The sequence below is a fragment of the Phalaenopsis equestris genome, unplaced genomic scaffold (assembly GCF_001263595.1).
Source record: "Phalaenopsis equestris unplaced genomic scaffold, ASM126359v1 Scaffold000540, whole genome shotgun sequence".
NCBI classification, from domain to species: Eukaryota; Viridiplantae; Streptophyta; class Magnoliopsida; order Asparagales; family Orchidaceae; genus Phalaenopsis; species Phalaenopsis equestris.
Window position 1 is genome coordinate 346,451 of NW_018164980.1, and position 22,051 is coordinate 368,501.

General features: G+C 36.3%; 2 protein-coding genes across 4 annotated transcripts in view; both read right to left on the reverse strand.

Moving 5' to 3' along the window:
• The window catches only part of LOC110028980 (probable mannan synthase 4), a 37,673-nt gene extending 26,351 nt beyond the window's left edge, over nt 1-11,322 (reverse strand). For all 3 annotated transcript variants that reach the window (XM_020731072.1, XM_020731073.1, XM_020731071.1), the window contains exons 1-4: nt 11,052-11,322; nt 10,604-10,962; nt 10,418-10,516; nt 5,477-5,729 (exon numbers count right to left, since the gene is read on the reverse strand). In XM_020731072.1, the coding sequence (XP_020586731.1) occupies nt 5,477-5,729; nt 10,418-10,516; nt 10,604-10,962; nt 11,052-11,226 (886 nt within the window). In that variant the 5' untranslated portion in view covers nt 11,227-11,322. The remainder of the gene's footprint in view (nt 1-5,476; nt 5,730-10,417; nt 10,517-10,603; nt 10,963-11,051) is intronic.
• A 2,291-nt stretch (nt 11,323-13,613) lies between these two features.
• On the reverse strand, nt 13,614-21,773 carry LOC110028910 (soluble starch synthase 2-2, chloroplastic/amyloplastic-like). The gene is made up of 8 exons (XM_020730959.1): nt 21,199-21,773; nt 20,216-20,687; nt 20,012-20,076; nt 15,574-15,651; nt 15,356-15,466; nt 15,147-15,191; nt 14,812-14,985; nt 13,614-14,678 (listed from the first exon to the last, which is right to left on the reverse strand). Exons 1-8 carry the CDS (start codon nt 21,583-21,585, stop codon nt 13,722-13,724), a joined length of 2,289 nt encoding a protein of 762 aa, XP_020586618.1. The 5' UTR covers nt 21,586-21,773; the 3' UTR covers nt 13,614-13,721.
• Nucleotides 21,774-22,051: the final 278 nt, after the last annotated feature.

A 22,051-nucleotide genomic window follows, 5' to 3' on the forward strand; every position in this document is an offset into this window, starting at 1 on the left:
TGTTTAATAGCGTTTGTTACTTTATCCCACATCACATTTGCTTCTTCATGAATATCCCAAATTTTGAAATCTTGAATTTTACTCATAAAATTAATTTTATTTGTATCTTTTAAGTTTCTCCATCTAATTCTGCAATGATGAGTCCTAGTATTTTTTATTTTACAACTCTTAATCTTAAAATCTAAAACTAATAAACGATGTTGGGTATTTAAATTTTCAGTTGGAATGACCTTACAATCTTTACAATCACGACGATCTTTTCTTCTCATAAGAAAATAATCAATTTGTGTTTTATTAGATTCACTCTTATAAGTAATAAGATGTTCATCCCTTTTCTTGAATAAAGTATTAGTAATAACAAAATCATACGCTAAAGCCAAATCTAAAATAGCTCTACATTTTTAGCGTCATAGATTGTTCTTTTAGACTCCCTGGAGGCTGTTTGTTTCTAAGCTTTTACATTTAAACCAATTTTTATAACATAACTTCTTATATTTTATCTTTTCTTGCACATTATTATTCCACCACCAACTATTTTTATTTGTAAATATTTTTTCTTTTGATTCTCCAAGAACATCTTTTGCTACTTGTTTAATAGTGTTTGTTATTTTATCCCACATCACATTTGCTTCTTCTTAAATATCCCAAATTTTAAAATCTTGAATTTTACTTATAAAAATAATTTTATTTGTCTTTTAAGCTTCTCCATCTAATTCTGTAATGATGAGTCATAATATTTTTTTTATTTTACAACTCTTAATTTTAAAATCTAAAACTAATAAACGATGTTGGGTATTTAAGTTTTCAGTTGGAATGACCTTACAATCTTTACAATCACGACGATCTTTTCTTCTCATAAGAAAATAATCAATTTGTGTTTTATTAGATTCACTCTTATAAGTAATAAGATGTTCATCCCTTTTCTTGAATAAAGTATTAGTAATAACAAAATCATACGCTAAAGCCAAATCTAAAATAGCTCTACATTCTTCATTAGTTACCCCAAAACCGTAGCCACCATGAATATTTTTTAAATCTTCTACCACTCTACCAACATGTCCATTTAAATCTCCTCCAATAAAAATTCTTTCTTCAAGAGGTATCATTTGTAATAGGTCTTCTAAGTCATTCCAAAATTTAACTTTAGACTCTGTATCTAAACCTACTTGAGGAGCATAAACACTTATAATATTAAAAATCTTAGTATCAATGATAATCTTAAGGGCTATAATTCTATCACCAACTCTATTAATTTTTACAACATTATCTTTCAAACTCTTATCTATAATTACACCTACACCATTTCTAGTGCGACTCTTACCAGAATACCAAAGTTTAAAACCTAAATTATCAATCTCCTTAGCCTTTTCTCCCACCCACTTAGTTTCTTGAATACATAAGATATTAATTTTCCTATGAATCATAATATCAACTAATTCCATTAATTTACCATTGAGAGTGCCTATATTCCAAGATCCTATCCTAATATTAGTTTCATTAGTTTCATGGACTAACTTCTTTACCCGCATTCGCCCGTAATGTGGGAACCCTTGCTTATTTAACACTACACCCGGGCGTCGGTGTAGCGACCCTTGCACACTTTTCACTGTATTCAGGCTATACAGCGCGTCGCTTTCAGGGGACGCCTTAGCACTTACACAATGATCAAAAGGGTTCATGTCATGATTTTTGTCGACAAGTTTTACGCTGGCTGTCGACTACCTAACGCAACCCTTCACTTTTCGCATCCAGGCTTGGGACCGACAACAACAGTGTTAAATCATGTGCATACAAGCATCCAATAAAAATATCACTTTATAATATATATACATATATGTATATATATATAAGAGGGTCCAAGCATGACACCGTACTCATACGATAAAAATCACATGCAAATGGTTCCAGAAAAAAAAAATACAGAAAAATACATGAGAGCTCAAAAATAAAGTGTCAAAACACGTAGTATCAGGTAGCTAGAGAGCAACCCAATTTTGCCCTGCCTCTGCCTCTAGTTCTAAGGAAGGAGCCAACTAACAAATTGGTAATATAAGTTTCATTGTCAGTAGTAACCAATGTATATTCCAATAAGTTCCTGAGCTCAAGTCGACCTCCATTCTTCTTTTTCCTCCTAGAATGGACCTCTTATTTCTTATCCAAAGACTGACTCATCTGATCAGTGGATTCATCTAAAGTGTGTCAGACATTTGTAGGTTGTTGAACATCGGAAGCATCTACTTGTTGTACCAGCTGATCTTTTATTAGATCAAAAAAGCACTCTCGTGTGTCTCGGCATGTGAGCCTTCTTCAATAACAATGAGTGGTATAGGCACGTTTGGATCAGTACTAGTAGTATGGGGAGATGTTTCATGAGACTCCAGAGTATCATGCTCCAATCCAGCAGCTAGAATAGAGTGTTCAAAAACAAGAGCATCCAGGGGTAGAACGGCTTGGGTATGATGTTCTCATCTGAGACAACAAAGTTTTGAATAAGAGGGTCATAAAAAAATTTCCCATCAGGAACAACATCAGTCAGATGAGTAGAGGTATATGCGGTGTTGGAAAGAGGGTCGGGTTGCACCTTCTCAGCAAGAATGGTAGGTGGCAAGATGTCCACCCCCAATTCAATACAAATAGATTTTTGAACATGTTGCTGATCTTTATGAGGATGTAAACGATAGTAAATAGTAGAACTGTGACCAAACATACTACAATAAAAGCAATAAGGAGGGTGTGGTTTTATTTTGTAGGAAAATGGGGTACTTTTTGTTTTATAAAATGTAAATCTTAGTTTAGGAAGTTATGTAGGCTTATGCGATATAATAGGCGGATGAACATAAAAGTGAAGCCTCAATGTAACATAAAACAGAGCTTCAAGACTAACAGGTTGTCATAAATTTAGGTTGGGTTGTATATGACAAATGCTCAGGTGCCCTTTTTTCCAATTCCTTTTCTTTTCTGAGGTGTATTATAAACTTAGCCACACCCGGCCTTTATTTATTATTTTAGTTGTTCTGTCTTGTTGGCTTGTTTGTTTATTATAAGTGCTTTAAAAATATAAGGTTTTTTCTTTAGGTTTATCTAATTTGTTGTGCTTGACTTAAATTTGTGTTCACGTTAGTCTCTTAGGATGTTAAACCTTCTACTTTCACGAATAAGCAACAAAATCACTTAAAATCAATCATTGAAAAATTAAAAAATATATAAGAGAACTTTAGCCTCTTCATGAATCATGGATGTGCAGTTAGCATTTGGTTGACTTGCACTGTCTATTAAAAAGATGCTTTTTTAAGTCAGTAAAAGCTCCAGATTGATACGTACATATCATAACCCAGTATGTTAGATTTTCTTTTTATCACTCACTTAGGTCTAAACAACCAAATAAAAATATTACATTTACATATCATGTCCAATCATGATTGGGTTATCTTGCTTTAGTAGTGAGATAATAAGTCTCATTCCCTTTCTTTATCATACCTACCATATCATGCATTTGCATAGAGGCCGGATGACAAGATTTTATGCGATTAGGTAAGTCTAGCTGATGGTACTTTCCATACAGGATTGTCAGTTCAGGTCAAAGGCATTCTTAGGCCCATGTTGGGCCAAGTTCTAAGTATCATTTTCACATTTGCATTAGTCTAGGTTGTGAGTCATTCCCAATAAGTAATGTTAGTCCTCTTTTAGATTTAGGTTCAAGGCTAACATTATTCATACAATGTTTCATTTATTGTCGTCAGACAAGCTTCCATTCATCGGAAGGTTCTAAAACTCGCATATCTACATCACTTGATGATGTCACCTCATGTGTTCAACTATATTATACATGTTATGTTTGCTTGTACTCACTCTCGATACCCAACATGTTTAGTAGCCTCGAGTTTTTTTGTCATTGGAATAAGGAATCTCACTTAGAAAACTATTTGTGTCAAATCTCAAAAGATAATGAACAAACACCTTTAATCGAGGATTTTTTTAGGCTCTCATTCAAGATGTAGTTAACCATTGAGGCTTGTACCCATGGAAAAACTAACTACCCATAATAAAATAAATCTCACTTGATATAATGTATTACACATGGGAAATCTCTAGTTCATTTGAGTCATGTCTTTGCCTTTTGAGTCCATGGAGTGAATCATTTTCTAACCTTCGTGGCAGTATGATTTCATTCATATAAAGTGTTATACAAGTGAGTAGTATGACTTCATTCTTATAGTGTGTTATACGAGTGAGTAGTATGATTTCATTTGAGTCATATCTTTGCCTTTGGAGTCCATGGAGTGAATCATTTTCTATCAGTCGTGGTACTATGATTCATTCCTATCTAGTGTTATATGTGTGATTAGTCTGCCTTCCGTTGAGTCTCATGCTAGAGCATACAGGCCTACGATCGCTTCTATCTCTTGGGATGAGTCCCAATTAAAGCCCACATCCACTTCTCTGTCACAAACTAGCCCACATTTTTCTATATCTATATCACAACCTCATATTGTGTTGTGAACCTCTTCCTCTGGATATATGTCATGTCTATTTTCTTCCTAACTTAACCTCGCATGGATAGTGACCCATATCTAGGAGAGCTGCATTACAACCATACTTTTGTCACAACCATCTCTTTTGAAATGAACGCTAAAACCTTTCTTGCACCGTAGTTATCTCATTTAAGGCATATATCACAACCATGTGTATGCAGACAACAATCCTTACATCATTGTCATTTGTAACAGCTACAATTTCTCGTTTGCTTTGTAATAATGTAATCTCCAATTATGAAGAAAAGATGCTACTTGTAATTCCTTTTACTAGTTGTTGAAGTTACTTTGATTAAGTTAGGCCTATTAGTTTTTCTCTTTTTAGGTTTTCCGCATAAATTATTTATTTCTCATTCTCTTTGCTTTACTACTATTTTATGTGTTGTTGCCGATAATTGCTAAGATAAAAAAAAAAAAGCAATCCTTACTCTACCAGTTTCACCTCTAGCACACAACAAATCTCTATACTTGATTCTGGGCACAAATTGATCCAATCTCAACCACCTAACAAAAACTATTAGTGTAACAAATTGATCCAATCTCAATCGGCTCAGAAAAATTATTAATGTAACATACATACATCTATGCATGCTAAAGTCAAGCTAGCTGGATCTAACCTAACCTACGTTAGATTCATATTTTAATCGAGGTAAACTTGGCTTGTTAATCGGCTTGTGGACTTGAATATGAGCACATTCTGAATCACAACTCGAACCAATTTTTCAGTAAACTTTAAGCTAAGCAAAGGCCCCTATATTCAACTATTGCGATAATTGGTACATCCACTATATAGGTAAAAATAACAACTATTGATAGATATTTTTCTCATATATTCCAATGTATGTGGAACAAACCATTGCAAGCATGAAAACCAAAGGCAAACAAATTTTCACAAATAAATATTCAAATTGTGTAATATGTTTGCAGCTTTAAAGCAACCTTACCAAACTCCCAGCGAGCTTGAACGAGAGCAATTTGTGAATTGGACACAAGATAAGGAATCGTTCTCATGAGAAAATCAGCACCAGGCCTGAAATCAGCATCAAAGATGGCCACAAACTCACACTGTTCAACATAGGTATATTCCATTCCCTTCTTTAATGCTCCTGCTTTATAACCCTTTCTATTTTCCCTAACTTCATAAGTGATATTCATGCCTTTACTGGCCCAAATCTTACACTCAAGAGCCACCAAGTCCTATATCATCAGAAAATTTCAAAACATAAATATGAATATCATCACATGTATGTAAATAATCTTAGTTGCTAGAAAAAAAAAATTGAAATTCCACAATAACTAATTCTTTAGGGATGCTCAGTTTTTGTTCAGGAGACAAACAATGATTTCTATGCGTGCATTAGGATAAACATGAGGATTTAATAAAGGTTGGTTAAATATGCTAAAATAACAAAGAATTTGAAAGCTAAGAAAAATTTATCCCATTTTGTTGCTTTTGCAGGGTCTCTCGCTTTTTATGGCATTCGTGCTGGTGACTGTTGTTTAGGCTGATAGGTTGTGATAGGAGTAGGCTTCTAAAGTATTTATTAGGATAGTGGCAAGTTGTTGGAAATAGTTTAGGACAAGTGAAATCCACAAAATAGTCTGAAAGTTTCTCTTAGCTGAGACTAAAAATGACAGATTATTGGCATTGATTCCATTGGTCGATCTTTCAGCACAGTGGACAGTTCTAATTGTGTAGCTATAAAAGAGGTATGCATCAACGGCTATGAGAAATTCATCTTTCAAAGGGGGGGTATTTAATGCCATTGCCTTTTAAACTGAAATAGACTTCCGAACTCAAAGCTCTAAGTACATTTTCTTAGAATATTTGAGCTTAAAATTTGAAGTTTAAAACAAGTGAAAAATCTTAACTGATCGTATGTAGAAACGAGGCAGGGTTCGCCCTTAATCGTCATGGTTCAAAGGTGCCTAAGTCTGCTTTTAAACAAACAAACAAAAAAAAAAAGAAGGAGAAAAAAGAAAAAAGGAATCCCTGAACTCTCCAAGATGATATGTTTATGCTTTAGTCACCCAAGTTCCTTTTGTCGTATTTAAGCAATTATATAAAGATAGATACTTGGAATAAAATTTTACACCAAGAAAACATTCACAACGTAAAAGAGAAAAATCATACTCCCAAAAAAGTTTCAAAATCTCACACCACATAACATGTGACATACTCCAAATACAAGCTGGTTGTACATCGGGAATGCGCCAACACAAATTTTGAAGAGATCCAATGGTCCAAAAGATAGGAATGTACAGCTAAGGAGGGCCCACCATCGGAAAACCAAGGGGCCCATTTATCTAACTAGACGTAGCGGTCTGAATTAAAAACAAAAACAAAGCAGACCGGATGCAGCCATCCGAGCCAAAGTTCACAAGGCTAAAAATGTGGAAAAGATTTGAGCCTGAACCCGTTAGACAAAGACAAAACAAATAGGTGTGTAAGCCAACCACTATAGAAAAGCCTATCGCACCTGGCAACTAAGCTTTCTGTAGATCAAACCTGAGGAAAGACTCGGCTCTTCAGTACCGTCAATCATCCCTCTGGCTCTCTATGTTGGGGGTGAGCTACATATCGGGTTACGATGATTCAACATCTGTCAGATAACCTAGCATCATTCAGCTGACATAAGCTTCTGACTAGGGATCGATGATCAACGACCAGACTAGATCAGTCATCAGTAAAGCCTAGTCAATCGAGCCAGTTCTGCCAACCTGAAGTCAATCAAAGACCAACTGACTACCTCGACCCAATATTGTTGAACGAGCAAACCTTAACAAATCAAGACTCACTGAGCTCAGCCGACCCATCCAAGAAGTAGTTGAATCATAGGACCATATATATAAAATACCTAAAATATATGTAACACCCCCATTAATACAAAGAAAAACATGTACCCTCCTATTTGTAAATAGGGTGATCACTTTATAAAAATGGGCTAATGAAAAATACATTTTACTTTTCATTGCCATACATATCTCTCGCTCTGTCCTCCCTCTCCCTCTCCTGTCTTATGTTTTAACCCTTGAGATGTGATTCACAAACATATCAGAATTCAACATCCTAAAAGGTATGGTGAGCGTGAATTGCAGAAAAGAAACTCATCACAGAACACTAATAACATGGAGTGCACTAGAGAGTTTGTAAACAAGCAGATCCAGGAGCTAGAGGATCAGATATTGGATGTCATCCGAGAAGCATTGGCTCGAGGAAGGGAGCAATACCTTTGGGAGAAAGGGCCGACACCCAACAGCCGAAGATCCCTCTCAGCCGGGACACCTCCCCCGATGACATAATTGATCTATCGGTCGCAGCAACCAATCCAAAGAGTTAAGGAGTGTATTTGGGAACCATCCTCATGTAAGAAACGGAAACAGTAAACCGAGAAAGTAAAAGGAAGCAAAGTTAGGGTAGAGAGTGTAGCACCAAAGCCAACCCACAACCCTTATATATAAGCTAAGAGAGGAAGCAAAACCGTCACATCGAATTGTACATCGATTTCAAGAGTGCGTCATCACATCAACACAGAAACAAGAAAGAAAATTAAATTTTATTCCAAAAATATGTGAATTACACTCAAAAAATATTCTGACAGGAAAAACTTTACAAGTGGTTCATCTGTTGCTTCGGCCGAGACAATCCATCGCCGAAACGATCTCTTGTACAAAACCTCTCCCCCGAATTTAAACATATTTATACAATTCGTCTTGACCTGGATCTGGAGTATTGAAGATGTCTCCTAAACTTCCAAAAGGACTAGCCGAAGAGCTGTCGGCTCCTCCCGCAACCCGCATATTTCCTCCTCTTGATGGATCCCAGCCTCCCAAGCGAAGGAACCTTTGATCTTATCTAGGCGACGAGCCAATGATTCAGGAGACATTTGAGGCCTATCAATTGCTTCCCCGTGAGTCTCAAGGGAACTGACCGGGCAGTCAACCGTGCCTCCTCGCTCCCAACCAACGTCGAGGCAACCACAACTGGTGGCATCTTTTGGACCCAAATCATCAACCAGTATCAGCATGATTGTAAAAAAAGACAATATAAACAAAGAGAAACAAAATTTAAACTTAACAAGCAAGACTGAATCTGTCATACAAAGTAGTCGATACAGCTCAGACCATTCAATCGACAAACCGCTCTCACCAGATGGTGGCAGAATGCTCGCAGTCTTTTGCACCCCTATCAGCACCAGTAGCTTCATGTGTCTCGGGCAGAGCGCCAGCAGCTCCAGGCCCAGGTTGTACAACTAGTTGGTTTCGAGCCGGAACAATAGGTTGGGTCAACAGGCGAATGCTTGGAGTGTGCCCAACCTACTTCTATACTCCGCTCGGTCCTTCCCCTGACGAGGACCTTGAAGCGTAGCAGATATCCCACTTGTTCCGTCGCATTGTCTGCCTTCTACTTCTTGGAAGCGAGTTTCCTGTTCCTCTTCTTCCTATTCCTCTTTTCAACCTTCGGTCTCTTCTCTCCCTCTGATTTCTCTTAGCCTCAAAGCGGAATAGCGTCGCAGGCAGTCTGAAGTCTATCATCATCATTTTCCTACTCAAAATCTTATCTGAAAAGCTGAAAAGTTCTCCAATAAGACATTTGGAAACTGACTGACGAAGAAATGCAAGGCAGATATGGAATATCAAAAGAGTCCCATCACGTCCTATTTATAAAAAAAACATAGACATGAAAATCTAAGAAGTTAAAATTATTGAAGTTTTGATTATGATATAAATAACATATATTTTTATATTTAATTCTCTTATTCTCATCAGAATTGTCGTTTTCAAGAAAAGAATCGAAAAACTAAAATATATATATAGGGAATGCACCAGCATGAATCTCGAGGAAATTCGACGGTCTGGGAGACAAGAAAGTACAGCTGAGAAGGGTCCGCCAATAAATGACCAGAGGGCGACTTATCTAACTGGGCATAGCAATTTGAACCAAAAAATAAAGCCCAAATAGACTGGAAGCAGCCATCCGAGCTAAAGCCCACAAGCCTAAAGATGTCCAAATGGTCCGAGCTCAAACCCGTCAAAGCAAGACATAACAAATAGACATGCAAGTCAGCCACTACAGGAAAGCCTGTAGCAGTTGGCAATGAACCCTTCAGTAAACAAGACCTGAGGTAAGACTCGGCTCCTTAGTAGCATCAATCATCCCTCTGACTTTCTATGTCGGGAGGGAGGTGAGCTACCTATCGGGTTATGGTGATTCATCAACTGTATGATATCCTAATATCACTCAGTTGACAAGCTCCTCACTAGGGGTCAACGACTAGAGTAGATCAATCGATCGGTAAAAGCCTAGTCAATCAAGTCAGTCCTATCAACCCAAAGTCAATTGAGAGCCGACCGGCTGCCTTGATCGATTATGGCCGAACAATCAAATCTTACCGAACCTAGTCCCACCAAGGTAAGCCGATCGAGCCATGAAGTAGTTGAGTCATATGCTCATACATATAAAATAACTAAAATATCTTGTACCCTCTTCCCTATAAATAGGGTACAAGGATAATTTTATGAGAAATGAGCTAATGAAAAATATATTTTACTATTCATTACTCTGCACCTGTCTCTCTCTGTCTCTTTCTCTTGACATACGCTCTAACCCTTGAGGTGTGACTCAAGAACATATCAGGATTTGGCACTGGCATAAACCCTCCGTGGGAGAAAGTTCAAGCACCCATCAGGATGCGGGGGGCAATTTCCGTGTAGGAGGAAGCCCTCAAAAATTATGCAAGGCAATTTATTAGCATTTATAGCAACTACCGTAGCGAACAAAAATGTTGATAAACGGATTCATTTGTTCCTGTATGCTGAATGAATGCATCCTTGTCATGATAATCGTGAGCGTTTAAATAACATTGATGGTTTGCGCCTCGAACCTTAATGGCAGGGTCAGTCGAGTCATCCAGGACTTGTATTATGATCCGATCCGGCGGCCATGTGAGCGCGCACACCGCTCCGATGGAGAGTTTGTAGACCTGCGCGCATAAGGTGCTCGATGATTTGCCTGAAGTTGAGTCTAAAAATTACCGCGTGCAAGGTGAAAAATAAGATGAAAGCAAGACCTCTCTCTCGTTGTACATTGGGATCTGAACGAGGACCATTGGGTAGGCCAAACTTCCGGTCTCTTCGTCTGACTTGATGGGTTCCCATTTGTACCGTGTCTCCGGCCTGAAACGGAGCAGCTTGACGGCTAGGCTGACAAGGGCCATGGAGGTGATGTCCACCACCAACATCACCGACATAAAGAGGCAGGCGGCCACCAACACCTTCAACACGGGTGCCAACGCCTTGGCCCGCACCAGAGTCCACACGGAGAAAAATTGTTCCGGGAGGGCATCGCCGACCGACTGGAAGAAGGACTCGAAGCCGTCGGAGACCGAAAGACCAATAACGCGCGCACACTTGGCTACCAATGCAGAGGCTGATGAGAGTAAAATCAAAGCATGCAAGTTAAACTAACGGAAGGAAAGAATGGAAACAGAATGAAAGGATAGCAAGAAATGGAATTACTTGTGTCGAAAGCCTTGGAAGGGCGGAAAAGGATGGAGGAAGAAGGAGGAGGGTGAGAGTGAGTTTGTTGCAGGAGGAAAGGACCGCGGGTGAGCCCACTGGGAGCGGAGGATGTGGCTTCGCATGCAGCAATGGTGGCCGCCAACACAAATGCAGCAGGAAACACGTTCCTCATGGTCCGCAGGCTCCCTATGCCGTTCCTCTACCCCCTCTACGCCGCTTTACTTTCAGTGGTCTCCCTACGCTTTTTGATTCCACGGTTCAAACTTCATGCGGGTACATATTTTTAAAATTTAAACGTGGAGGTGCAAGATGTGGAAAATATAGGGGTGAACGTAGCGAGGTAGGTCTGCGGAATCCAAACTTTAATTAAAAATAATAAAAATAAATTATTTTTAATTACTTCAAAAAATAATAAACATATACAATTTGAATTTATGTGTGTCAGAATAATTGTAAAATTAAAAATAAAAACATGTTCCTTCCTCATTATCTTGAAAATATATATTCAAATTTTATTTAGAACAAAAATATTTTTTATATAAAAACGAGATATTCATAAAAGTTGGTAGTGGTAAATATTTATGAGTTTGCACGAATTTTAAAATCTATAAATATTTAATGTTGAATTCTACCCATTTTGGTACCTAATTAACTTCAATATTAAGTTTTTTTTTATTAATATTATTTAACAGTGAAATTATAGTTGATAGGATGGTATTATTTTTAATTAATTATTTAGAACCATAAAAATCTAAAATAAATCTCTCTAAAGGACTTATGTTTAAGTTATTGTTTTCATGCTTGCATGAACCCTATGGCCCTCCGTCCCTCCCTCTGAAAACCAGCCATCAAAACTTATTTTTTCTCTTGAAACATCCATAGTAACTTTTAATCTAAGAGTAGAAGAGGTTGTTTGCTTGATCCTAAAAGAATTCATTGATATTTTGGTTCCGTGTTGAGTTTGGTTTTTTTATGAAAAAATTCATCCGCATGTATGAATATTCATCCGCATGTATGAATTTGTTTGTTTTTTTTTTTTGTTTATATTTATTTTATTATCTTTCTTTACATTTTGTATTTTGACTAAAATTGATTGAATAGTAAGCTTAATTATGCCGTTTGGTACTGATTATGATAAGAAGGATCAGATTGAAATAACTTAATGCCACTTACAGAGAAATTTACGGCCTTCAAGACTTTCTCACAGCTAACTAATTAATCCACGTCTTCTACAGCAGTTCATTCATTCCAACCTCCCGCTTCTTTTATGGCCATGCATGATTCCCCATATTCCTGCAGACCCTTTATCTTGTCAGATTTAAATGTGTAGAATTGCTCATTAAAGAGAACACAGTATGGCAAGTGCATGGGTTCGTGCGGGTAGTTGTGTTTTCTAGCTGGGTTAGCAATTTTTAAATGTTAAATGTCACTATAAGAATAGCAGCCGTTGTAGAAGCTTATGATGGCAGTTTACACCGTCGTTAGGACATTGGGTCTACTTGGGGCAGCTGCAACTTAGTTGTCACAGGAATATTTTTCGATATGATGCCAACAACACTGCAACTTTTATGCGCAGTTGGCTTCAAACAATGCCCATGGCGGATTGATCTCTATCAGCACAACCTTGATAAGTTTCTCCTAGCAAAGTTACCATTGTTTCAGTTTTCAATGTGTAAAGAAGATAATGATAAATTGTAAATTGCAATTTTGGTAAGCAACATAGCGATTGAAAGCAAATTTGATAAAGGGGCATCAACATACGTACACACTACTCAATTGCTTTATATTTACATATCTAACAGCTAAATTTTACTTGCACTTATACCGTTGAAATCTTTCGTACACATAAAAAATACCATCATTTTAAGCTCTAAAAAGCCAAGTACACCTTTCATATATAGGTAAGATAATATGTATGTAAAAATTAAAGTCTAAGTGTTAGTGATAAGATTGATGCTTATTTCTTCAATATTCTAGAATATTCTATTTACTATTAAGTTAAAAAAAAAAATGAGGATCTAAAATCTAAACTTTATTTTTTTACATTCATGTCATTAAAATCTTTCCTATCACATCTAAAATACCACCATTTTAACTTTTAAAAGATGAGCATGCATAAGTAACGTGGCATGCAGGTTAAAATTGAAGTTTAGGTGTTAGATATGTAAATAAATAGGAGTTAGTGGTTTGAATGTAAATATTCAAAAAGAAATTATAGGGCTATTTAAATATCTCACACCTAAACTTTCATATTTACACACATAATACTCAAATATTTAATATGACAAAAAAAATAGTACTACTACAATTTTTTAAAAGCAAATCGCACATTTTTAATGCATAGATTTAAAAAACCAAAGTACCGTGTATGTAAATAAGAAAGTTTAGGTGTGAGAAATGCAAATACTTAAGAATTGTGTGCTAGGTATGTAAATTTCACAAAATTATATCATTTACGAGACACCACTGGTCCATTATTTCCTTCTAAATGCGTTAAATTTTTTCAGCAAGACCAAACTCTTTAGAAGGGCAAACTTCAACAACAAAGGATAAATGTAACTACTCGTGTATATTATTTAATAAATATTCATCATACAACTCACTGACCAACGCTAATTGATAGAATAGTTTACAACAAAATGAGGATGGAAAGAAAACAAACAATAATCACCACTGATACTTAGCAGCTAGAAGAACATCCTCATAGCGCTGAGCTGCATTATCCCAGCTGAGGTCTTGCATCATTCCCCTCCTCTGAAGTCCCTTCCAGCTGCTTTTATAGTTTCTGTACGTCTTGAAACAATTTTGCAATGCGTTGATCAACATATTAGCCTCTAACTTCTGAAATGCCCACCCAAGCCCCGTCTCCTTGTAAGGATCAAACTGGTGAACAGTATCCTTAAGACCACCAACAGCATGAACAACAGGAACAGTCCCATACATCATTGCGTATAGTTGATTCAGACCACAAGGCTCAAACCTTGATGGCATCATCAGCACATCAGCACCAGCAATGATCCTATGCGCCATCTTCACTGAGAACCCGACCCATCCCCTCACTTTATCATGATGCTCCCTCTCCATTCTCCTCAGCATTTCTTCAAGCTCAGGTCTTCCCGACCCCAATAGGATCAGCTGCACATCCTGACTCACAATCCAAGGCATCGCGTCCCTAATAATATCGACGCCTTTCTGATGGTCCAACCTTCCAATAAATGAAATAATAGGAACATTGTCACGCACGGATAGCCCGAGTTCTCGTTGCAAGGCGGTCTTACACTGAGCTTTTCCTGTATCCACTGTCTCTAACGTGTAATTTGTGTAGCCATCTGATTGCAGGTGCACATCAAATTCAGGATTCCAATCCTTTGCATCAATCCCATTCACAATGCCTTGGAATTTCCAATCAATTTCATTTATGATCCCATGTAATCCCCACCCACCTTCTGGGGTTTTCAGCTCCCACGAGTACGCATTGCTAACAGTAACCACACGGTCGGCAGTTTTTAAGCCGGCAGCAAAGATATTGAAGTGAATGCCTCCTATGGGATCAGAGATTTTAAAGAGATCCAAGTAGCGACTAGGCAAATCAACCTGGTTGAAATCATCCAGAGGACCGCGTCCCTGAAAAATAAATATAAATTCAAATGCGAGAATTACAAATGCTTCTACATTTTATAGAAAGTAGAGAAACTTGGTGTGCTATAGAAAGTAGAGAATTACAAATGCTTCTAAATTTTATAGAAAGTAGAGAAACCTGGTGTGCTATATTGTGTATAACTAGAACACATCTAGCATATATCATGAAGCCACGGTCTCGATAGTATGCCTTCAAATAAACCGGCAATAGCGCGGTGTGCCAATCATTTGCAATAAATACGAGATTTCCATCTCCATAACAGACGCCACCACAAGGAACATGCCAAGGGACCTATATTTCAATAATAACATACATCATATGCAAATCTATTATTCAAATACTAATTAATAAATACAGTAAGCATAAAATTGATTTAGTAAGTACAGAAACTAGATGATAGCAAAAGCTAATATGAGCATTGTAGTAAGTAGCTGCCCAATCTAATCTTATACCTCAACAGCTGCCTTGCAAAACAAAACCATCCTTCTTAGAATATCCTGTTCCAAAAGCACAAGTGAAATTTGCTCAAAAATTCCATCAATGTCATCAATACTATAGAATTGCATTTCCAACTAAGGATCATTTGCAAAATATACCAGAAAACTGAAGCATTATAAATTTCTTAAAGGTCCAAAGAATCTTGGCAAACAATATATCCTACCACTCGATCTCCGCCATATATATCATCTTTATGGTGGTGAAATATTGGGCTATCAACAAATACAAAATCCACCCCATCGATATAAGCATGAAAATAAGCTACCTCCATGTCCTGTACAGCACAATGGAACAAAAAGTAATGAAACTAACAACAAGTCAAATGATATCTCCAAATCCCTGGACCAATTGAAGTATCTGATTATTGGCACAACTGCATACCTGCCCGTTAACATTGTACCTTTTGCGAACTCCTATGTCATGAGCCTCGTTGTAACTTTCATACCGTGGAACCACAACCTGCAAAGCCAAAATGAAGTACAAATTCAATTCAACTTCACCAGAAAAGTAACTTCAACGGTGGGTTAATTATATCAATTTGGACAAAGCAAACCCTTTAGGTTAATTTTGACCAACTTTCCTAGACACAAAATGAATTCATTTACTCTTACATACAAAACTATGTACTTGCATCGAGTCAGCCTTCTCTATTTTGATTTGCCTTCTATGTCATCTGAAAATTGTAATGAAGTGTTTGTAGTTGAACGTCACATTCTTTCCAGTAATTATACCCTAGAATGCAGCATGTGCATGATGAAGAAAGTTTTTATCATATCTGAAATCCATAAATATCACATGGTATAATAGAAGTGGGCTTTCATTATGGGTTCTAAAATGGATCACAAAATATAATGCCTAGATCTTACCTTACATTAAAGACAGTTGTAAGACACATATGCCATCCGCGAACATCGTTGTGGACACTACATTCAATCCAAGTCAATAGAGAACTCTGAAAAAAGAAAGTAACCTTTTTTTAATGTTTCACTAATTGGTTCTATAAATTTTTATGTTATTTCCCTTAGATGTGGGACTTTTCGTCATCCAAATTACTGGAGTGAAACCTGAATGATAAATTTTTCTTCTTAGTTTCTCTTCTCTTTGGGTTCTACTTATTGTTTGAAAATGTGATTAAATTTAATAAAACCTGGTCCATAATCAGATTTTAAGTTGTACATATGAAATCTTAATATCTTGGGTTTTGATGAAAGGTTAGCCTAATGTTGTTCTACTCTGGATAGAACTCTATGTGATGATATTACCATGATGGCATTTAATAAGCATGCTAATTATTAGATATCCGTAACGTGCTATGATTTATTATAGCATGCAATCCTTAAATTTGATAAATATTAGTGATTGATAATGTGGTCCTTTATTTGTTCGATAATGCATTTATGTTTTAGTAGCTGAAAGTGTTTGGTAAGACACAAGCATGCATCATTTGTTACAACATATTTGAATGCATGTATGATATTTGAATGCATGTATGGTACATGTATGGATAAAGTGTGATGTGGCAATGTTTAACAGTATGTTAGTTGCATGGATTTTCAGACCAATATGGTATGTGATTCCTTATTAATGTCAGGTAGCATGCATGTTAAAACCGATATGGTATGTGATTCCTCGCGAGATGTGAACCTATCAAATGTAATTCATGTAATGGTATTAATTCTCAATAGTTTAGTGTGTGGTGGATACGCGCTTCCTCTTTAACAGGTGGAAGCACCACTCTAATTGGTGGTAGGGAGCATGTGTGGGAGTGTAGTAGTTGGACTCATGAACTCTTTCAAGCCACTTTAGTTTGTCTGGTTGCTAGCAAGCTAATGATTATTTGGTTCCTTAACAGTGCGTTGATCTTTGAGATTCAACGGCGCTAAAAACTTGACCCAACCCGTAATTACGCAGATATTTAAACTCCAAAAGATTGTCAAAAACTTTGCCCAAATTATATTTAGCAGCTAGTGTGAATAAATAAAATTATTTAAAAAATAGATAATAAGCCTTTACACTAAGGGTACTATGCAAGTATACCTATCGTTTCAAGCAATATAGTATTTTCTTTAAAAACCTCAGTAACGGTCTCACAGTGAAAGCTGTAACGTTTTAATAATGACTTAGAAAATCTTCTATCTAAAGAGCAGATAAAAATGATAGGAGAATGGTGTCCAAAAATTTGTAAATGATTAAAACTAAATTTACGTGCAATCTAAGTTTAAACAGAAAGTATGAACAAAGTTTAAAAAACTAATAAAGTTTAAAAGGGTTAGGATATTTCCCCTTGCAAAGAGATCTTAATCAATGTAAAAAATTGAATGATTAAAAATATAAAATGATGTATTGTGACAAATAGGAGCATACATATTTTTTACCTCCTCTCGGTGCTAGCAAAGAACATCAGCTAACTTTTGTAAAATGAAAAGATATTTTCACTTGCAAAGAGATCTTAATCAATGTAGGAAATTGAATGATTAAAAATATAAAATGATGTATTATGATAAATAGAAGCATACATATTCTTTACCTCCTCTCGGTGCTAGCAAAGACATTAGCTAACTTTTGTAAAATGAAATACATCATAAATAAGATGAAAGAATGACATAATAGTAAGTGCATGGGATGCTCCATTATGTTTCTCACATCATGTATTATTTTACATGTTAAATTATGCCCTATAGCAGTATCATATTTACATGTTTCATCTTGTTTTATTTATAGCTTACTTGGCTTGTACATCAAGCTATACTTAACAGGCTAATGAAAACTGGTAAGCTGTGCTTTATACTTAAATGAGGGATAGCTTGATTGACTCGCCCTATATTACTATTTTCATGCAGGTTATGATTATACCGAAGATTAGAGAAACTATGTCTATGGTAAGCAAGTAAAGCAAAAATAAATGAGATCCTTTGCTGAAGTCTTTGTTTACACATATGTTTATGCTATGTAGGTTTTGAAGTACTGTGATCTACAGCCGCCTGAGATGAATGCTAGGTGGATCATGATTATGTCTTTATGATAGTTTGATGAGTAACTGGATAATAATATTTGGGGTTCATAGCTTTGAGAAGACATTGTGGATTTAAATTATAATACGGCTGAATGTATGTAATTTTGGATGAATATAATGGTTGCATCATGGTTATGATGAAGAAAATTTTTGCAATGGATACAAGGCACATAACAACCATAAGGTACAATTAAATTGAAACGTAGTTATTTATATAGTATGAAACAATCGAAGTCACCAGTTTTTAACCATACCACAAGAAACGAAGCTGCTAGTAACATATGATACGACCATTGAATAGTGCAATTGAAAATGGAACACCATATATTATGGAACCTAAGTGTTTGAATACGTATACAATATATCTTATAGATTAAGCATAGCAAAAATTATGATGATTCCATCTAAACGTCAGTTTTTTCCAAGTTCTCACAAGCCATACCTTAGTAATCTTAATTGATTAGAAAGTTCAGAAGAATCAACCTATCCAAATCATTTTTATCCTTTGGCTGTTTCTTTATCACTTTCTTTTTATCAGTAAGTTGATCAGTAATTTTATACTACATTTGACTACTAATAATAAATTCTCCTTAGATATGAAGGCCCTTTTACTTACAAATTCTTCTCATCTTCTGGGATGTTATGCTCTCTCATTTCTCAAGAAAATACTGGATTAATAGTTCTATCATTGTTCTTCTCCCTAAAGTCTATTTATTTTGTTGAAAGTGCAATTGGAGTTAGCTGAATCTTGAACCTACCTGGATTTCAACTTTGTGCATTAAATTTTAATAACAAGTGTTTCTTCGTGTGACCTCAAACTTTGAGATTCAAATAGAGTTTGGTCTTCTCTTCTTCTGATTCATCTTTAGTAACAAATAAATATTGTGGCATTTACATATATATCATGCAATTCTTATGTATTTACATACCTAACAACTATTCTTTTTTATTTACATACATAACATTCAAATCTTTAATATCACATCATAAATACCACTATTATTTACTTTTAAAATGAAATACACCTTATGCCACCAAAGTGTCATAAATATAAATATGAGATTTTAGGTGTTAGATGTGTAAATAAATAAGAATTGTAACGTATATATGTAAATTTCTCATATAAATGTTTGCATTACTAGCTCCCTTCCATCAAAATTTGCATGTTATATTGTTCTTTGCATTAGATAATTTTTGCCTTCATTGGAAAAATCTAGAAAATTAATGCTCGACTTAATTAGCATTTTACATGCTAGGGGTGTAAATAAGTGAAGTCGAGCTCAAGTCATGCCAAACTCGATATAGGCTCATCTGTCAAATGCAGCTCAAGCTTGAGCTTGAGCTTGAACTCGAGTGGAGCACCAATTGCGAGCTAGAGCTCAACAAGTAGTAATGACAGCAGGTTCATGAGCCAGCTTGTATGCTCGAGCCAAAGATCAGATTGCCATGAAAGCTCACCGAAGAAGGCATCTAAGTGATTGGTAACTGGAGAAGAAGGAGAAGTGCCGCAATAACTTGCCGTAGAAACATCAGTCGGCTAGTCGAGCAAGCTCAGCTCACTTACACTCCTATTACATACTATCAAATAGTATTTATTTAACATGAAGAAAAAAAATAGTATTAGTTTAACACGGGAAATCATAGACATAAATAGCCCTATATTGCCAGCCATCTTAAGATACCAAGCAATACTTAAAGTATTAAAGCACTAACAATATAGTAGTAGAGTCGGCTACCATGTTCCAAAGAACTTCAGTTATGCTCATTAAAATTCATTAAAACAAGACAGTGGAAATGAGTGAGTACCATAACTCGATGCCCCCTCTTATACAAAGCTTTCGGTAAAGCAGCAGACACATCTCCAAGTCCACCTTGAGATCAACAACTTATCAGTCATAACACTAGTCTATATGCTTATACATATGCAAATAAGCCAAAAAGCAAAAATTAGTCCCAGATAATAACATAAAAATAATAATCTTATTTAGAACTAAAAAAGAATGCAATTGCCTGTTTTGGACCAAGGTGCACACTCTGCAGCTGCTAATATGACATTCATGACATTTTCTCCAGCTAGAGGATGGAAGCTTTTGTTTTCTTCCTTAGAAGCCATATTCTGCTCCGAATTTTCACCCAGAATTTTTTCTTGTTTTAGCTCCTCAAAATCCTTGGCTTCTAAAATATAAGGTTCTGGTTTTGAAGGACATGGAGATAGAGTATTGATCTCAGTTGAATCCGAACTTGCTTCTCTTGACAATCCAAGAATTTCTGCAATCGATTCACTATTCTCAGCTTCCATTTCATCAGGAATTTTTTTATGGTATCCGTCAAAAAGGTTGGTACCCCTATATTCTTCATTATCAGCCTTCGATGAACTTTCACTGCTCAAGAAAGAATTAGCAGTGTCGTTACTATCAGCTTTGAGTTCTTTATTAACAACACCACTTCTTATAGAAGAGACTAGCTTCCTTCTTTCTGATATCTGCATAAAAATGATGAATTTAAGGGATCTCAAACTCTGCAGACATCACATTCTGATATAGAAGAATAGAAGCGACTGACAATGAGCAGCAAGCCTTACCTAACAAAATAGGAACAGTACGTGTGAGAATTTTACACTCAAGCTATGAAGAATCATATATAAAGAACAAGATAGATTGATAGATAGCACCACTGACGCCCTAGTGATGTTCATTTTTATCTACCACAGTCAACCCAAAAGGTTGGGATAAAGCTACTGATGATTATCATACGTAACACCAATCCAACACACTAATGATGATGATTATGCCCAAGTCCCGAACTTCCTCCTACAATTGTATGGTATGAATAGTAGCAACTAGAAGCCACTGTGAGAAAATAAGGAACTTCTAGGTACAAAAAAAGTGACCATATTGAAGAACTAAACCAACAAAGAACCTTAACAGTACCAGCTATAGTTTTCTTAATGCAATAAGAAAAATTGACTCAAAGAAGGGCGTCGTGAGGAGCACCTGGCGGAGCAGACCCCTCTGCATTGCCAGAACCTCTTTGCTCTTCTTGATTGTTTTCCGAAGCGCGTCATCGGCGATATCCAGCTCTCCATCCTCACCCTCATCCTCATCCGCCCCTGTACCACCACTCCCCGTCTCAAGGGCTTGCAGACCATTCTTTCCTTCTCGTTTTTTGAAACCGGCACCGAGCAAAATTGGCCTCTTTTTCTCGGCAACCTCGAAGGGAACGATTCCGCAATCAATCTCGTAAAATCTGAAAAGGCCTCTTTGGAAGCAGGCCACGGCAGGCACCCTACACAAGATATTTGCTCTAGCAACCGGTTGGGTTGTAGTAGAAGAACAGGTTAGGGATTCAAGGTGTAGAAAGTAATTAAAAGAAGATGCCATCCCTTCCCGCCGCCGCGAAGAAGTGAATCAAATGCCAGAAAAGAAATCCAGAATTGTTGTGCAGCAAAACCGCATAAAGAATCGCTACGAAAAGGCTTTCAGATATCCAAAAGTTAGGTATAAGCAAAGGGTAAACAAATTGCGAGGGCAACCACTAAGCAGCAAAAGGCTGCCTCATTCTGCTGAAAAGTTATTCCATCTCGCAACAGTCCTCCAATCAGAATTTGAGATATGTACATAAAAATTTATGATATATTAAATTAAATTATTTAACTAAAATAGGTCTGATAAAAAAATACATCAAGACTTCTAATATAATAATTTTTAATTTCTACTTTAAAGTTAAAAACAATGAAGTGGGCCGTTTGGCAGCGAGTAACATTCAATTAAAAAGCGTGATTTACTAAAAATCTAAGAAATTTAGACATTCGAACTTTAAAATTGTTTGACAGTAGAGATTAAATTT